Source organism: Alexandromys fortis, unplaced genomic scaffold, assembly GCF_014885135.2.
Source record: "Alexandromys fortis isolate MF-2015 unplaced genomic scaffold, M_Fortis_MF-2015_v1.1 scaffold_84, whole genome shotgun sequence".
Lineage (NCBI taxonomy): Eukaryota > Metazoa > Chordata > Mammalia > Rodentia > Cricetidae > Alexandromys > Alexandromys fortis.
Genome location: NW_026068017.1, coordinates 5360045 through 5379003, shown reverse-complemented (window position 1 = coordinate 5379003; position 18959 = coordinate 5360045). Strand labels below are relative to the sequence as shown.

General features: G+C 48.1%; 1 protein-coding gene across 1 annotated transcript in view; it reads left to right on the top strand.

The window, feature by feature from the left end:
- The window catches only part of Pik3r6 (phosphoinositide-3-kinase regulatory subunit 6), a 45147-nt gene extending 28566 nt beyond the window's left edge, over positions 1-16581 (top strand). The window contains exons 13-20 of the mRNA XM_050162887.1: positions 3460-3514; positions 3895-4053; positions 5413-5500; positions 5792-5862; positions 6614-6704; positions 8897-9009; positions 15172-15284; positions 15781-16581. Coding sequence (XP_050018844.1) covers positions 3460-3514; positions 3895-4053; positions 5413-5500; positions 5792-5862; positions 6614-6704; positions 8897-9009; positions 15172-15284; positions 15781-15934 — 844 coding nt within the window. The 3' untranslated portion in view covers positions 15935-16581. The remainder of the gene's footprint in view (positions 1-3459; positions 3515-3894; positions 4054-5412; positions 5501-5791; positions 5863-6613; positions 6705-8896; positions 9010-15171; positions 15285-15780) is intronic.
- Positions 16582-18959: the final 2378 nt, after the last annotated feature.

Genomic DNA, 18959 nt, shown 5'->3' with positions numbered 1-18959 from the left:
GGGGGGAAAGGGAGAGGGCAGGAGGAGTGTGAGGGGCATGAAGGTGGGAAATTTTTAAAAATCTCCGATGAAGAGGGAGGTGGAGTCAGGAGGAAACCCCAGTTACATACCGCACGCAACCCCGGATCTCAGAATCAACCCGCAGGATTTGTTCCTTTAGTTCTCACCGAAGATGGGGACGCATGTCTCCAAGTGCCATTGTCACCATACCGTGGCATAGCTCCATTTTACAGGCCAGGTAACTGAGGCAGAAACAGATTAGCTAACTTGCCCAAAGCAGGAAAGTAAACTACGATGCCCCAGCCCTACCCTGGGAACCGGGGGATCTGACTGCAGACTGCATCTGCCGTCCCTAACCATGACTGACAGGGGCAGGCTAGAGAGGGGACACATGACTGCCTTGAGAGCCTGTCGCTGTTCACATGTAAACCAGCTCACTGCCGTAAATGCTGTGTAGGGTATTGGTTTTTACATTTTGTCGGTTTTCCATTGGGTTTTTTACTTAGAGTTTACCATTTTCTGTTGTTAATTGTAGAACTTTTATCCCTTGTGACCTCTGCCTTTGAAAGTCTCCTCCTCCTCCTCCTCCTCCTCCTCCTCCTCCTCCTCCTCCTCCTCCTCCTCCTCCTCCTCCTCCTCTTTCTCTTTGTCTGTGTGTTTGAGGGACATGCATACCACAGCACTCTTGTGGAGGTCAGAGGACAACTTTGTTGCTTTACATGGCTTCTGGGGATTGAATTTGGGACTCCAGGAGTGTACAATACACTTTGCCCCTGGGCCATCTCACCAGCCCTGGGCCTCTGGCCTCTTACAGCCTGGGATCACAGGACTCAAACACTGTTAAAGTCTGGATTTTTATAACTGAATAATGAGCCCACACACAAATAATTTTAGCCTTTTATCTGAAGTGTGTATGTAATCTTGTTTTTCCCAAATACTTAGCAGACTCTACCAAAGTTGTTAGTTATATAAACCATCCTGCCTCATCCATCTGATATTCTGCTGGTGTCCCCGACTGAACTCTTACATCTGTGTGATGCTATTTCTGGGAACATGGGATCCATGCTTTCATGGATTTATGCATGTACAAATTAATATGATTCTATTTTGATATCTGGAAGGGTAAGCCTACAGCATTATTTCTCTATTACAGAACTTTTCAGGATATGCTGGCTTATCTTTCCTGATAAACTTTAGAATTCGCATGGTTTTTTGTTTGTTTGTTTGTTTTATTTTGTTTTTGCTTTTTCGACACAGGGTTTCTCTGTAGCTTTGGAGCCTCTTCTGGAACTAGCTTTTGTAGACCAGGCTGGCCTCAAACTCACAGAGATCCGCCTGCCTCTGACTCCCAAGTGCTGGGATTAAAGGCGTGCGCCACCACTGCCCAGCTTATTTTTATTTTATTTTGTGTACGCATGAATGCACATGTGCGCAGGTGCCTGTGGAGGCCAGAAGAAGGCACAGAGCTCCTGGAGTTAGAGCTACAGACAGTTGTGAGCGTCACACAGATGCTGTGAACCTAACTCTGGTCCTCCAAAAAAAGCAGCAAGTGCACTTAACCACTGAGCCATCTCACCAGACCCAATTTTTTTTTTTAAAAAAAAATCTATTGGCATTTTGATTAAAGAGAAAGAATCAGCCCCTTTCACATACTAAGTGTCCCTCTCTGAGGGCACAATGTAATTTCCTAAGTGCTTTCTTCTAGGGACTGAACAATCTTTCTTTCTTATATCCTTCTCCCCATTTCTCACTCAGCTCATTCCTCACATCATGTAGTGCGCTTCCTGTCATGGTGAGTGTCTTTCTCTCGTCCCAGTGGGAAGGAATGTATTGCCAATATAACAAGAAACTGCTGGTTTATATATGTTATCAAGCTACTCATTCTATTTATTTTTTGTTTGTTTTGTTTTCCTTTTTTGTTGTTGTTGTTTTATTTTTGTTTTCCAAGATGGGGTTTCTCTGTGTAACAGTTCTAGCTGTCCTGGAACTCACTTCATAGACCAGGCTGGCCTCCAACTCACAGAGCACTGCCTGCCTCTGCCTCCCAAGTGCTGGGATTAAAGGTGTATGCCACGACCACCTGGCTTATTCTATTTCTTAAAAGATAACATTTGAAAACATTTCATAAAAAGTACACATCTGCCTTTCGACAGGTCACTGAATTAAGGTCTCTACTGTGTTTCTTGCCTGTCTGATTGGGGGCTTCGTCTTACATGTTTTATGCACACAAAGATGTCTGGATGTGGGTACCTGGAGATGTTTTTGCACATACACAAAAAACTGTTTAGTGGGGTATTAAAATGCTTTCCCCCTTGAAAGCCAGAGAAGATTATGGGAGACAGTTCTCTGGAGGCCTTGGCTCTTCTCTTCTGCTGGTAGTTTTTCTTCCAACCAGGACACATGAAAGATTTGCTTTCTCTTTCTACTCCTCTTATAGTTAGTTGTATGGCCTTTCCAAAAGCAGTTCCCATGTGAAGGACCTGAAGACACTGTGAAGCAATGATGTATTATCAGGATGTATTATCAGCATAACTGGGGGATGGGGAGCGTTGAGACAGGGTTTCATTGTGTAGTCCTGACTGGCCTGGAACTTATTATATAGACTAGGCTAGCCTTGAACTCATAGAAATCCACCTACCTCTGCCTCCTGAGCAATGGGATCAGAGGTGTGCACCACCACATCTGACCAAGCATGTTTTTTTTTGAAGGACTATTTCAGTGAAGCAGGTGTGAGAGTCAGAAGGGATTCGGGGTTAGATAAGGAATGCTTAAGACAAATCTGAGCCTCTTGCCAAGTCTTGTGTCATGGCTTGAGCATTCCTAACCTGGAAATCCAAAACTTGAAATGCTCTGACACACACACATTTTTGAGCACCATCATGATTCTACAAGTGGAAAATTCCACACCCGTCCTCATGTGACAGGTCGTAGTCAAAACATAAGCACACTAAAAATGTGTGAAATTATCTTCGGGTTTAGAGGATGAGGTACATATGAGACAAAAGGAATTTCATGGTTACACTTGAGCCCCGTTGCCAAGGTATCTCATCTACACATAAATATTCCAAAATTTGAAGGGGAAAAGAATAATGGAGTTAGAAACACCTCTGGCCCCTAGCATTTCTGATAAGCGGTACTCAGCCTGTATCCCATTCTGTACGGATGCTCTGTTCTGTGTCTGACGGTCGTTGACATTGCTGTCATAGGGCTAAGACAGCCACAGAAGATAAGGGGCTGAGTCCATCCCCAGCACCAGGTGACTATTGCTGGTTGGCTCATTTTGCGACAGAGCCTCACTGTGTAGTTTAACTCAACATTCTTTTTCCTCAGCCGCCTAAGGGGCAGGGATTACAGGCACATGCGATCACACTTGGTTACTCCGGCTTCAAAAAATCTGAATAACTTTTGCCCAGGGTTCTGGATAGTGAGTGTCCAATTCAAACCTCCACTTCTACCCAGGCAATTTCCTCATTACTTACATCCTCGAGCAGCTAGCACACCGCTTCACGGCTCAGTAAGTCGGCGCAATTGAAATTAACCAGTTCACCAGAGATGTGGTCTCATTAGAAGTAGTTTGTAGCCAGATGCTGGTGGCGTATGCCTTTAATCCCAGCACGTGGGAGGCAGAGGCAGGTGGATCTCTATGAGTTCAAGGCCACTGTAGTCTACAGAGCAAGTTCCAGTACAGCCAAAGCTACACAGAGAAACCCTGTCTTCAAAAACAAAAACAAAACAAAACAAAAAAAAAAAAAGGTAATTTGTATTTTGGTTAGAAGCAAAAAACCAGATGGCCAGGATGGCTTGGAGGATGCTGAAGGATTGGACAGATTTGGCCAGATCACAGGGAGCGTGAGGGCTTTGGAGTTTCTCACTGAGACAATGGTGTGTCCCTAGCAGCCTGGAGGTGAGTGGCTGCTGAAGACACTGCCTTGCTCCTTACAGCCTCCCTGCTTAGACACATCCCGGACTGTGGACCCCTTTATCCTGGATGTCATCACTTACTATGTTCGCATGGGCACCCAACCCATCTATTTTCAGCTCTACAAGGTTAAGGTACGTTTTTCCCCTGGGGTTCCCAGGGTACTATGCCAGCCCACACGATCTTGTTAACCATTACATAAATCCTCTGGCTCTGGGGAGATACTGGTCACTCAGCTGCAAATCAGTTCCTGGCTGCTCTTAACAACTTTATCTTTGCTCATTATTTACTTCGAAGCCCTCCAATTCAAGCAGAAGGTTGAGAGTCGGGGGTAGCCTGCTCTAAACTGTCTTCCTTCCTCTGGTTACACGTTCCCAAGGCACTCTCGTTTGTTCTCCCACCATCCTCTCTTCTGTTGCTTGGAGACCTTCAGATCCCTATATTTTCTCAGCTCCAGCCTCCCCTCTGATACCTATTCCTTCTTTTCTTTTCCTGCTCGTCAGTTCTGTCTGCATCTGAACGACTCTGTTTGCTTCCCTTTTTCCCTTTTCTCTTCCTAGCAAAACACAAGCCCACTAGTACCACACACCCTTTCATCCTGGCCCATGGAGATCCCCGTCCAGTTTCCTCTTCCTCTAAGACACTTAGAGGACCCTTCCTTTTCATCATTTTCCTCAAGCCTTTCCCTCAGTGAGTGACTTTCCTACTGTTATGTCCCCTGAATGTCCTGTCCATGCTCAGAACACACCACACCCACTCCTGTTCCCCCAGGACCTCCTCCAGTTCAGTAGGAACCTCTCCATCTAGGCCCTTGACCAGACTGATGCCCTTCTCCTGGCCCTTCCTTCTCAGACAAGAACTTCTGTCTCTATCATCTATCCTTGGTCACCTAAAACCCAAACAACCACATTCTGAACCCATGAATTGTCAGTCCATGTTCCCATTCAGGGTGTGCATAGCATTGAACTTCAAAGATCAGGCTTTCTCCAGGTCTCAGTTTCCTTTCCTACTGTGTTTTCAAGCTCCATTCCTTTGATCGCATTAAACAATGGAAGAGATGTTAGCTTTCAAGTCCTTCCCTCAGTTTCCCAAATGACCCACGTCTTATCAGTTGATGCCGATAGGTAGGAGCCATTTGTGGAGGCTGTGGTTTCTTCCTTTTCTGTCCTAAGGTTAGTTTTCCATGGTAGCTTTTACCGGTATGTGGTAAACAGGTTTGATCAGAATCAGAGCCTCCTGATTCTTCCTCTCCATTCTTTTACTTCGGGAAGAGACTCAGATGCAAGCGACAAGAACTTTTCAAAACAGCTTAGGACTGGGGGCATCTGTTAGCTTACATAGCTGAAGAGGTCAAGACTGATGTGGCCATCCCTCTGTGTAGCTCAGATCCTAGCGCTGGCAGGCGGTTGGGTGGGACACCTCAGGCTTTCTCCAAGCCCCCTTCTTCCCTCCTCCCCTCATTTCCTCATTCCCTCCCTCCCTGTCTCTTCTAGATCTTCACCAATCTGAGTCATGACCCTACAGAGGACATTTTCCTCACGGAGCTGAAGGTGAAGATCCAGGACTCCAAGTCCCCCAAAGGTGAGCTTCTGTTCCCTTTCCCAGAGCTCACCCTGGCTCAGCTTCCCCTACACTCACTCTCTTGCCTCTCACCAGATGTCACCCTTATGGTCGTCCTGCTGTATCATGGGCCTCTGCTGAATGCTAGGGCCACGCTTACCTCTCTACCTCAGAGCACCCCCAGATTGAAAGGCAGTCTCCCCAAGATGCCACCTCTCCACCCAGAGACAGCTGCCAGGTCTATTCAGCAGCTAAGCCTCAACGACATGGGGGAGGGAATGTCACCTTATACACCCTCTTTTCTCCCCTCAGAGGGATCTTCACCCCGAAGGAAGGGGACAGCTGAAGGCACAGGAGCTGAACTGTCTGTGTGCTACCAGAAGGTCGGTGTCATTGGCACAGCCAGCAGGTACAGTTGGCATGGCTAGTGAAAGCCAGCCAGCCTCTGGGACATGGGGGTTGTAGACAGAGCCAAAGGAAGCCACACACGCCCTTTCTTGACGTTATCCTCGGACTCTTTTAGACTCCGGAGCATGCTGCAAGGATGGAGTAAGGGTGAAATTGACCTCACACGCAGGCAAGGCGGCAATGTGCTCTAAAAAATTAGAGGGTTGGGCTGGAGAGATGGCTCAGTGGTTAAGAGCACTGCCTGCTCTTCCAAAGGTCCTGAGTTCAATTCCCGGCAACCATGTGGTGGTTCACAACCATCCGTAAAGAGGTCTGGTGCCCTCTTCTGGCCTGCAGACATGCACACAGACAGAATATTGTATACATAATAAATAAATGTTTTTAAAAAAAAATTAGAGGGTTGGATGGGCATGGTGGTGCATGTCATAATGCCTAGAAACAGAGCAAGCGGAGTTCTGTGAGCCTGAGGCCAGCTGGAGCTACACAGTGAGACCTAGGGGGTAAAAAGGAAAAGGAAAGAAAGCTGGTTTCTTGCTCAAACACTTCTTCCTTATGAGGTACCCATTGGCTCATTGGGGACTAGGGGTGTCTAAGCCTCTTCCCACAGGCCCGTTTTGGTATCAGCACCCCAGGGAGCCTCTCTGGGCAGGGAGATGTGAGACCTAAAGGTGCAGGAAGGGCACATTCTCAGGACCCCCTCTTCAGCTCTTCAATTCCCATCCCCAGGCCCTGCTCAGCCACAGGTCCCGGGAGGTCACTGCTTCTCTGCGGGCCACCGGCCTGGTCCTGAAGGCCATTCCAGCCGGTGACACTGAAGGTGAGGATCTGGGAATGCAGAGTGAAGAGGTGGGGGGACGAGGAGAACATCGGGGAGAGAGGAGGGAAAAGGGTTGGCTGACAGGAGGTGGGGAAGCCGGGTGGGGGTGGAGGTCCCACAGCTTCCCTGCTGTCTTGGGAAGAGCTGAGGCCTTGAGAAAAGCAAGATCCCTCCCCTCAGGTGGTTCACTGCCAAACAACCCAAACTGTCCCAGCCTTGGGACAGGGCCTCCACAGCTGGAGTGGGGCAGATGGCCTCTCCACTCGGAATTAGGCCTACAGAGCCTGTGGCTTTCTGCTGGGAAATGGTTGCTTTTACTTGTTCCAAAATAAAAAAATAAACGAGTGAATGAAATGGAGAAACGGTAAAGAAGTCAGCTCACATAGACTCACACAGCCTCGGCATGAGCTTCGCAAGAGCTCCCTGGTCCCCTGGAAGGAAGAAGAGGTGGCGACACGGATGGCCAGCACCGAGCATATTTCCCAGGAGCCTAGCAGCATTCTGTTAGGTGCATATGAGTTCTCTGAGATCAATATTATCAGTATTCCTAAGTCCTTCCTGACCGGAAACTGAAGCAAAGAAAACACTTCCTCAGGGTCACCTCTGCAAGGGTCCAGAGCCAGGCACCCACACTCAACGCTCCTCTCCACTGTCCCATAGTGTCTCTGCGAAATTCCACAGTTTAGGCTTCAGGGCCATGACCCACACAAACTTGGAGGAGATCATTTCTGAGAATTCAAGAGAACTCACCTAGGGCAGAACTGTATCTGTTCGCCAGTCTCCACAGTACTTCGAAGGTACCTGGCACCCAGCGGCTACTCAGGACGACAGTGCAGTGCCCAGGCCTGTAATCCCAGCACTCGGGAGGCTGAGGCAAAGAGAACATGAATTCAAAAGCCTGGGCTACATCATGAGCCCCCATCACAAACTATTAATTTGTTGAGTAAATGAAGTCATGTTTATGCACACAAATTTGTCTCAAAATAAGATGGCGTCTCACAATGTAGGCCAGGCTGGTCTCGAACATGGTATCCTCTCGCCCAACCTCCTGTATCAGTGCTCTTATGGAGGCATCCGGCACAGAAAGAAGTCCAGGTGAACTGAACTCTCACGTTCATATTCTAGAAGACAGTCTTTCTTGTGGCACGTCAGCGTCCTGCCAGGGACTCATGAAGCTGTGAAGCAGTGGACCAGGAGAGCAGGGGCAGAGCTGTGGAGGCAGAATCCTTACCCTTTTTGCCTCTTGCTATCTGTGTGACTTTGGGCAAGGGATGTGTCACTTTCATACTTTTAAATAGAAAATACAGGTACTAGACACTAGTTTGTGTGCACATAGTAAACCGCTAATGTTAGCTCTGCCCACGGTGAATCTGGTGGCACACACTTGTAATCTGAGCAAGCTCAGGATGGGGGGCACAGGGTTCAGATCAAGGTCATCTTTGATTACATAGTAAGTTTGAGGCCAGATAGGACTAGAGGAGACCCTGCCAAAGAAGAAGAAGAGGAGGAGGGGAAGAGGAGAAAAGGGGAGGCCAAGTATTGTATCCTTCCTTTTCCTTCATAAGACTCTCACTTGTATCCTAACCCCGAGCCATCACAGAGGTGAGACCAGAGTCACCCTAGAAGCACACTGCTCTAAGCACCATCTTTAGCTGGCAGAGAGAACTTAGGCCTGACAGTGGTCACACATGGTGACTTTTTGATACACTGTTAAGAAGTGGGGTGCGGTGGGGACTAGGGATGTGAATTGCTGATAAAATGTTTGTCTAGTACATTTGAGGTTCCAGTTTCAATTCCCAACACTACTGAATGCATTAAAAAAAATTACAAAGATAGGAAAGCCCAGTATGGTGGTGCATTCCTTTAATCCCTGCACTCAGGAAGCAGAGGCAGGTGGATCTCTGAGTTTCAGGCCAGCCGGGGCTACACAGTGAGATCATTTTCTCAATATGGAGCCCTAGGACTTGGCTTGGTGATCACCAGGGGTTCAGAAACTCAGTTGATTCTCCAGGGAAGCAAATGGGAAAGGAAGAAAGAACAAAAGCGTGGTTAGGACCAACATGGAACCCAGAAGTGAAGGCCACAGTGCGGGGTGAACTGGAAGCAGAGGAGAAGACAGGGTTACGGGGCGTTTCTTAGGACCCTGAATCTCCAGCTTCCCACTCACCACCCCCCAATTCATTTGGTTTCAGGGTTCTCCCACTTCACCTCACCAAATGCTGCTTCTGCTGCAAACTGCACGTGTCTGCATGTCAGTGTGATGGAGGTGGTCAAGTCCTCCAATCTTGCAGGAAGGTCGTTCACTGTGAGTTCGGGTGGATTAGGAAGGGGGACAAGCAGAAGGGGGACAGGCAGCTGGTGAAGGAGCCTGCAGGGGTGGGGGGTGAGGGTGGGGAAGGGATTCAGAGAAAGGGAGCTGATTGGTGACCCTTCACTCCTGCCGTGGGACTTTCCAATCAGTGTGGGAAATGGGGAGGCTCTGCAGGTATAAGAAAGGCACCGAGCCCGTCTTCCTTCTGCAGCCCATTTGAGGACTAAGGCATCCCCTGACAACCACAGTTGCCCACTCACGTCATCCCAGTCACGGCCCTGCAGCCAGACTCCTCCAGGACAGACGACACCCATGCAGCTCTCTCACCCTCATTGTTCCTCTGAACGCACACACACACACACACACACACATATGCACACGCGCACACACACACACACACACACACACACACACACACGCCCCTCGGCTTTGCCTTGAATGAACTGATATTTAGTGATAAGGTATGAGGCTCCCCCTTGCTCTCCCTCTGACAGCTTCTCTCAATTCCCTTACACTTAAGTTGACCCCAGAGCCTCACGGTCCCACCTGAGTGGTGCTCTCACAAACATGGACTCCTGGGCACCACCCACCAGACAGGCTGTGTGCAGATAGCTTCTGAAATAAATCCTGCCCCCACACTGACCAGACCCCAACAAACTCCTCCTCATCTGGAGCCTTGATGTCAGTCAGTCTCTTTCCTGGTGGTCTTTGGAGTCTCTTTTCTCTTTTTCTGCCTGTGACCGCTCCCTCTTCCCTGCTCCTCCCTCTACAGACAGACTCAGGCCTCCTCTCCATCCTAGAAACAGACAAGAAACTCTACCTTGGCCATGTTTTCTCCCTGGCTACCAGCTCCTTTCTCCTATCTCAGTCAAGCTTTTAAAAAGATATTTGTAAGAGTTTGAGGTCTGAACCATGACTGCTTTGCTCACAGCTATTGCCTTGAGCTTCCCCGACTGCAGCAAAGTCACCTCCGTGTTGCAAAGCCAATGGGCTTCTCAGTCCTTCCATTTCTTTATTTCAAAGTCATGTTTTCATCTCCAGATGAAATGTTTCAGTGTTTATTTTGGGTCAAAATGTCAGTGCATGGTTAGGATAGCTGGGGAATTTTTTTTTTAGTATAAATACTTTGAGTGTTTTTTCATTAATTATATTTTATATAATTGATAGATACAGTGGATAGTGGTCTATAGTAACATTTTTGCTCAGAAATACGTGGAAGTCAGCTGGGAATGGTGGTGCATGCCTTAAGCAGCACTCGGTAGGCAGAGGCACGGTCTTTGTGAGTTCAAGGCCAGCCTGGTCTACAGAGTGAGTTCCAGGTCAACTTCCAGTTTACATAGTAAGGCCCTGTTTTAAAAATAAAATAAATATATAAAAAAACATATATATTTCATATATATGAAAGGTTTGTGCATCAGTCCTGATGGGATCTTGTTTATTATGTCATTAAATATTTCTTAATGATGGTTGCATATACATATATGATTTTTGAAATGTTTTTTGTAAGATTAAAAGATCTTCTTTCACTATTATAAGCATACCAGTGGGAACACACGTAGGGTTAAACAGATGCTAACACTCATGATTTTGCCTTTGAAACCTTCCCTAGTGAGCTGGCGTCCGTCCATAGGGACATTTTACCATACTGGTCTCCAGACCCCACCCCCACTGTGTCACACCCCCGTGTGTGGTCATAATTTTAGAAGGCGGTCAGTACACTAGTTGACTTGTTTCATCTTTGTGAATCTGGTCATCAAAATCTGCATGGTTTTAACCTGGATTTCTGTCTCTCCATATTAGTGTAGCTGATTTTTCTCATATTTATAGATAATCTTTCTTTATATCCTGTTCATGCTCCCACTCATAATGATACATGGTAGCCTTGTTTTATATGAGAACTTCATTCTTTTGTTTATCTCATGGTTTTCGAATATTTTCCAAAATTTTTTCTTTATTTTTTTTTTTAACCTTTCTATTTCAATTCCCTGCCTGGGAGTTCTACAAGTTGCACCTTTGGGCTTTGCTGTGTTATCCTTGTTCCCACATTCTCATTGCAATACACCCTGTGAGGGGTGCGGGGCTGTCTACCTGGGAAGCCCGTCCTGATGCTCTTCTTCCCTACCCCCACTCCCTGGTGAGCTGGGTACCCCCCCCTTGCACTCTCCCAGACTCTGGGGACAGTTATGAGAACACTGCAGCCCTGTAGATGGCATGGCAGAGGGGTGGGGGCTCTGGAAGCGAGTCCTTATCTTGGGGCTTCCAGCACTCAGGGTATCTGGCACATAGCAGACCTCGAAGATGCTCACTAGTCACCCAAGGGCTTCCAACATCTCACCCCTGCACCTGAAGCTCACTTCTCCTAGGTGAGCTGTCCACAGCAGGAGAACTCTGTTGGCTCTAAATTGCTCTGAGGGCTCGAATCTGCCTTAGCACTAGACAGGGTCTTTAAGCTTGAAGCTGTAAGGTGGGCCTGGTTACCCTGAACTGCAACTTCTCTTTTGGAGTCAGTTCCTTCTACTAATCTCTGCTCATTTGACCTCATTAAATAACCTGGCTAGGGGCTTTTGGATATCTAAGCTAACCAACCCAGCAAGTTCCCTTTTTTATCTCTTGCTGACTTGCTATGTGAAATTCCAGTAGCTGTGTTTCCTCTCCTGGAACCCCGACAGGTTTCATCAGATGGTAAACACCAAGCCACAGAGGGGAAGCTCTTGGTGAGCTGGAGGGAAGGTGCCCCCAGCTGGGACCAGCAAGAGCCCCATGGCAGGTTCAGTGGGCTTACCTTTGACTGGCTGCATGCTTGATAGGTAGGACTGACAGCAACAAGGCAAAGACAAAAAAGGGATGCTTCAGTTGTGGAACAAACCAATGCCAGCAGGGAAGAGGAGCGTTTTGCCTGTTCCTTCATCTTGCTGAGTGGCATCCTTTGCAAAACTTGCAACTGGCCCTTGCCACTGGCCTCCAGAGTTGCATTATAGATGTATGTTGTCTTCATGGTCCACAGCCCAGGAGATGCGGTGTGCCTTGGCATGTAGACCCCAGAGGCAAATGCAACAGACAGATGTTTGGGAGGAGGCTAGTAGATGGATGGCCTCTGGTCACCTGTGAGTCTGGGTCCTTCCAGACACCTGAAGAACCCCGTAGGTACCAGGTGCAAGAACACTGAGTCAGGATGCTATATATACTCAGCAGGTCACACCCAGTTCATCGGACCTCAGTCTCTTTACTTAGGTGACCCCTATCCCTTACCAGGTACAGTCAGTTTGAGCACAGTCTGTAAATTGATTAATCCTGGCTGCCCCTAGGCCCCTCTTTATGCAGGATCTCATCCCTCTGTATCTCCTCTAGGTATTTCTGGAAGGTGATCAGTGGCTCCCCAGTGCAGACAACCATCTGGTGAACTGTCTAGTTACAGCGCGGTGGGCTCCATGGCCTGCTCACCTGCCCACAATACACTTCTCCATCACAGAACAGAGTAACCCTCCATCACAGATAAGAGCTCTAGGGGACACGAATTGCTTCAGATTCTACTGTGCAACCAGGCATCTCTTCCCTTTGTCAGGCTTCATCATGGGGTCGGTCTGCTCTCCTCCCATCTAGTGGATGTTTGTAGGCTTCTTTCTTCTCCACTCGTGGATCAGTTGTTCAGATTCGCATAAGGGGAAAGGGAGTAGGAAGAAGGGGTTTGAGTTAGGGGACAAACAGAGAAAAAAAATATTCAGGAGTTTTCTTCTTCCTCTGTTGTTTTTTTTTTTTGTTGTTGTTGTTGTTTTGTTTGTTTTGGTTTTTTTTCCCTGGAGCTGAGGACTGAACCCAGGGCCTAGCATTCTACCACTGAGCTAAATCCCCAACCCCTTCCTTCTTCCTCTTAACACAGCGCCTTTATCACCAAGATGACTGTTTATGCTTACGTTCTTCTGGGGGAATTACAACCAACAATAACAACAGCAATAGTAATGAGGATCCAACACTAACACGTGCTGTGTCCCACACGCTGTTCTAAGCCTTCACTGTTTAGCCTTGACTGGCTTGGAACTCAGAGATCCGCCTGCCTCTGCCTCCCAAGTGCTGGGATTAAAGACCTGTGCCACTTTTCCAGGCCTGCCCTCTTGAAACAATAACTTACGAAATCCTACTGTGCTGTTCATATTCTCCTGGGTGTGGGAGACTTGTGGACCTACCAGCGGCCACTCCCTTCATTAAGACTGACTCTCCACCACCCCAGAAACCATCACCTGTCCATAGCTCCTTCTCCATGGGGGATGGGGACTCTTTGCATTTCTATTGCTGTGATAAAACACTGACCAAAAACAACCTGGGGAAGAAAGGGTTTATTTCATCTTATAGGTTAGAACCCATCATGGTGGGAAGCCAAGGAAGTAATTTAAGTAAGAACCTGAGGGGAGGAACTGAAGTCGAGACCATGGAGGAATGCTGTTTAACTGGCTTGCTCCCCATGGCTTGCTCAGCCTGCTTTCTTATACAACCCAAGGCCAGCTGCCCACAGTGGACTGGGCCCTCCCATATCAATCTTTTTTTTTAAATACTCCGTAGAGTTGCCTATTGGCCAATTGATGAAAACACTTTTCTAACTGATTCCCCTCTTCCCAGAACTCTAGTTTTTTGTTTGTTTGTTTGTTTGGGTTTTTTTTTTTTTTTAATTGATTTTTGTTTCATTCTGCTCTCTTCCCTGCCTCTCCCCTCCCCCTTTCAGCCCTCCCCCAAGGACCCCATGCTCCCAATTTACTCAGGAGATCTTGTCTTTCTCTACTTCCCATGTAGATTAGACCCATGTATGTCTCTCTTAGGGTCCTCATTGTTGTCTAGGTTCTCTGGGATTGTGAATTGTAGGCTGATTTTCTTTACTTCATGTTTAAAAACTACCTATGAGTGAGTACATATGATAATTATCTTTCTGGGTCTGGGTTGCCTCACTCAAAAATGATGTCTTCTATCTCCATCCATTTGCCTGCAAATTTCAAGATGCCATTTTTTTCTGCTGTGCAGTACTCCATTATGTAAATGTGCCACATTTCCCTTATCCATTCTTTGGTCGAGGGGCATTTAGGTTGTTTCCAGGTTCTGACTATGACAAACAATGCTGCTATGAACATTGTTTAGCACATGTCCCAGGACTCTAGTTTGTGTCGAGTTGAAAAAAAAACTAAGGAGCACAGGACTCCTGGACCCCTTCCGCTTCTGTGCTGGCACACGGACTGACCCGGGCCTTTTCCGCTTCTGTGCTGGCACACAAACTGACCCGGACCCCTTCTGCCTTCCACTTCCATGCTCACACACTGACTGACCCGGACCCCTTCCGCTTCTGAGCTGGCACACGGATTAACTTGGACCCCTTCTGCTTCCGAGCTGGCACACGGACTGACTTGTTCTTGTGCAGGTCTTCTGCAGGCAGCCAAGCTGCTGTGAGCACAACGGTCCTGTCATATCCAGAGGACACTGTTTTGCCCCAGTTCTCCCCGACACCTGGCTTTTACACCTTTCTGCCCCTTGTGTGATTCTTATAAGCATCCAGAGTTGAAAACACTTGCAAGAAACAGATTCTCAGGTTTTCTGACAGCTAGGGCTGTCTGTGTGTACTGCCAAAAGCTCCTGTCTATGTAGGGGGGACTCTGCAAGGCCCTCCTTGCACCCCAAGGTCCAGAGTTCTCTGTTCCATGGGAAGGGCCTCTCTAGAAGTCCCCTTTGTCTAGAGTCAGGATGCCTAGGGCCTGCTTCCCACTGGCTTAGAGTTTTATTTGACAATTTCCTAGACACCCTGGTTATGTTGCCCCAGGTAAAGAATTATGCATATAATTTAATGCTGAGAACCAGGGCCACCTAGCAATATGGTTGCCCTAGGAGATGCTCAAGATACATGCAGAAACTCTAGCTTGATAACCCGCCAGGTACCGCCCACAGCATTCTATTTTGTATTCATAATGGAGCCTAACAGGTCATGGAAAGAACTGCAGAACAGGAGCAGCATCCCATGCAAGGGAACGTGGGGGCAGTTTATGTAGTCGCTGCTCAGTCACCAGCAGGAAAAGAGCAGGGACCCCTTGAGATGAAGGGAGGAAACTCACCAGATCCCACGGTGTTGGCAGGCCCGGCTGTTGAGCAAAGGTGACATTTACATAAACTGTTTCTCTGATGTAGACAGCGACAAACACCTTTCGGACATCCAGTATCCAAGTCCAGAGCCAAGACCAGAGGCTGCTGACGCTGTGGCTGGACAAGGACAGCCGGCGCACTTTCAGGGATGTGGTCAGGTGAGGGGGCTTTTACCCCAGGACTCCAGTTCCCACAGGGAGAATCGAAACGCCCACAGTCGCCTGTCTTTGGCCCAGTGTACTTATCAGAGTACCTGTAGCCAGGCATGTTTTAGACCATGCCCTTTGACTTGAGGCTAGTGCTAAATGTTCCCAGGATTCCTAGGAGTGCACAGCCTGCAAGCCTTCCTGTCCTAGTCCCTCTGCGGGCACTGACCCTTCATCAAAGGCTCCCCTTTTGGAGCATCTGTACCCCCACTTTGTGACTTTTGCAGGTTTTCTCCAGGAAGGTAGACACAAAAAGACACAGTGACCTAGATCCAAGCATCTTCCCATCAGAGAATATTGGTGTACAATGACCTCCTTCTCTGATTTGTCCTCTGTCCTCTTTGTGACCCTTCCTCTGTACCTGACAACAATTGCTCTGCCTTTTCAATGTGCTGGGTGTGTCTCATCCCTGAGGGTAGTCTTCCAAACTGGTCTCTCCCCACTGCAGATTTGAGGCTGGCCCCTGCCCAGAGCCATGTTCACGGTCTCAGAAATCCAAGGTGGCAGGGTTCCATCCACATGGGCAGGAGAGAGAAAAGAATACAGCCAAATCCAGTCCTCTTCTGATGCCCATCAACACATTCTCTGGCGTCATCCAGTGAGCCTGAAGGATAATAGAAGGTCTGGATCAGAGGCAGCAGACCCAGGACGAAAGAAACACTACCTACCCACCCATAACACTCAGACCGACAGCTCACTGAGCTGCTCTGCTTGGACCAGGAGCCAGGAAAGCCTGGGAGGTGAGAGATCCAGGATTGTGATGAAGAAGGACCCTTCCCAAGGCTGATGGATTGCCAGACAAGGCTGGGATGAAATGAACACATGCTCACACAACCCGGCTTCTTCCAAAATATCATTTTTGTGTTGATGTTCATTTCCCACTTCACAAGCTATCTTCACCGCCAATTTTGGCTCACTAGGGAGTCCTGAAAACCTATGCCAAAGGGATGGAGGTATAGCTGGGTGGTTCAGTGGTAGAGCACTTACTTAGTACATCGGAGGCCTTGGGCTTTCGGAGCTGATGGGCACAATTTTTGTACCGAATCCTGTGACTGAGGAAGAAACAGGAAGGAAGGAAGGAAGGAAGGAAGGAAGGAAGGAAGGAAGGAAGGAAGGAAGGAAGGCTGTCCTGCTTCCTGCTGAGTCTGTACCATCCTTTCCAGCTCTCAGGTCATGGCTCACCCCTACTGAGGCAGGTCTGTCTCAGTAGAGAAGAGAATGATAGAATCAATAAAAGCACTCTAAAGTGTTTCTGCGTGTGTGTGTGCGGGGGGGGGGGAGTTGTGCACGCACACATGTGTGTGCCACAGTATGTATGTATGTATAAATATATCAAAGACAATTTGTAGAAATTTGTTCTTTCCTTCCATGGTATGGTCCTGGAACAGAACTCAGATCGTCAGGCTTGGCAGTAATCACCTTTGCCATCCCCTTGGCCCTATTTGCACTGCAAAAGAAGTCAGAAGGCAGAACTTAATCTAACCGGATGGATTCTCTTAGGCCAGGCCACAGTTCTGTGTCATATCCACTGCTGTGGTCTGACCCCCTACTCTTTCATCACCTAATTTTTCTTCAGGACTCTCCCAAGTAGAGGCAGGAATGCAAAGCAGCTTCAGGGAAACCAGAATTAAAGAATAAAAAAAATGTTGACGTTTTAAGTAAAAAAAAAAAAAATGCACATCAGTAACATGAATAATAAAAGCCCAGAGACAGATATTGGGGTTCAACCTGAAGAAAAACAAAAGCAGCCAAGCCACTAGAGAGCTCTTACCTCCTTGAAATCTTCAGACTGAAAGAGAGTGAGTTCCTGCCTCCTCCCGCCTTAGAGTCCTCTCTAGTGCTGGGATTAAAGGCATGCACCACCACGCCTGGCCTCTATGCTAACTAGTGTGGCTGCTGGAATTAAAAGTGTGTGCCACCCCTGCCTTGCCTGTATGGCTGACAAGTGTGGCTGCTTTGCACCGACCTTCAGGAAAGCTTTAGTTATTAAAATACAATGAAATGTCACTACACATATCCAGGTACAAAAGATCAGGGACAAACAAAGCTGTAGTGTCCTCGGCCCCATCACCAGCTGCAGGGTGGGAGAGAAACAGAGCAAGTACAAGGGGCTTAGATCTGAGTCCCTTCCTGTCAACTCGATAGAGTCCCAGAGGACAGTGAGAGAGAAGGTGGCAGATCCCTTTGAAATCGGGAATCTATACTGCTTCCTCTTCCGTTGCTATGGAAAACATCATGGCCAAAAAGTAACCAGAGAAATAGTTTATTTTGGCTCATGGTTCCAGAGGAATATGAGTCCATCATGGCAAGAGGGAGTGGCAACAAGCAACGAGCATGGCAGCCGGAAGCCAAGAGCTCACTCTTCAGACACAAGCAGGAAGCCGAGAGAGCAAAGGGAGACAGCTTTAAACTCTCAAAGCCCTTGCCAGATGTGTTGGCGCACGCCTTTAATCCTAGCACTCCAGAGGCAGAGGCAGAAGGATCTCTGTGAGTTTGAGGCCAGCCTGGTCTGTTTTGGGTGGGTTGGTTGTTGTTTTGAGACACACCATTTGGGTTTTTGTTTTGTTTTTATTTAGTTTTATAAACAAGGTCTCACACAGCTGAGGCTGAGGGTGAACCATCCTCCTGCCTCCAGCCCTCAAGTGTTGACTCACATGTATATGTCACCATACCCAGCTAGCAATCCCGAGTTTTTAAGTAACCATTACAAGCCTGTCAGTCAGGAAGGTTAAGTGAACGCGCTGGGGATCTTGGCTGTCTACCAGTTTACAGTGAAAGCCATTATTGAGTCAAATTCAACTACACACACACACATACTGGTCGGCAAACACCCACACCCTCCAATCCACAGTCAAACTAGGTACAGTGAGCAAGCCTTGAATGAAGGGCTGACCAGGTCAGGGCTGGGATGTAGCTCAGTGGTTGAGTGCTCAACTAGCTTGCATGGAGGCCCTGGGTGTGAGAATAGAAAAATTACTAAATCAGTAGCTAGATGATTGGCCGTTTTGGAGGAAAGCCTATGATACAATCCCAAATGATTTGAACCACTGGAATCTTTCTTTGTTCATGTGAGACAGGAAATGCCTCGGGGGGAGGGATATATATTTAGTATGACCCAAGATCACACCTCTTCTGGGGGCTGTTTACATGTGGTGCAATTGTTCTTTGGTCTGGGAGCCAAAGCAGCTGCCTCCCCGGGAGCCACAAGGTGAACAGAAGGATTTATAGACAAAAGTGCCCTTGATAAGAGCAAAGCAGGGGAGGGGAGGTGTGAGTCTTGGTGATGGCGATGTCACTTACGATAAACAGGGCCAACTCCGGATGGCCACTGACCAGTGTTCCTCTGAACAGACTTGAGGAAGAGAGATGTGCGGATGTCATTCACCCTTTTCTTCTCCCAGTCTCGTCCCTATCCTGACCCTGACAGTTTCTCATGCCTGAGGCAGGTCAGGAGCCGGGTAGCGCCCACGGTCAAGCTCCAAACGCACTGAGCATCACGCGATGCTTGCTACTCACGGGTGGCGCAGGTGGGGCGCAGGTGCTGTAGGGGCTGACAACAGGTGCGCGGGCTCCGCCCCCGTCATGCCTCACTCCTGGGGCGGGGCCACTTCCGGGAGGGTGGCCGGA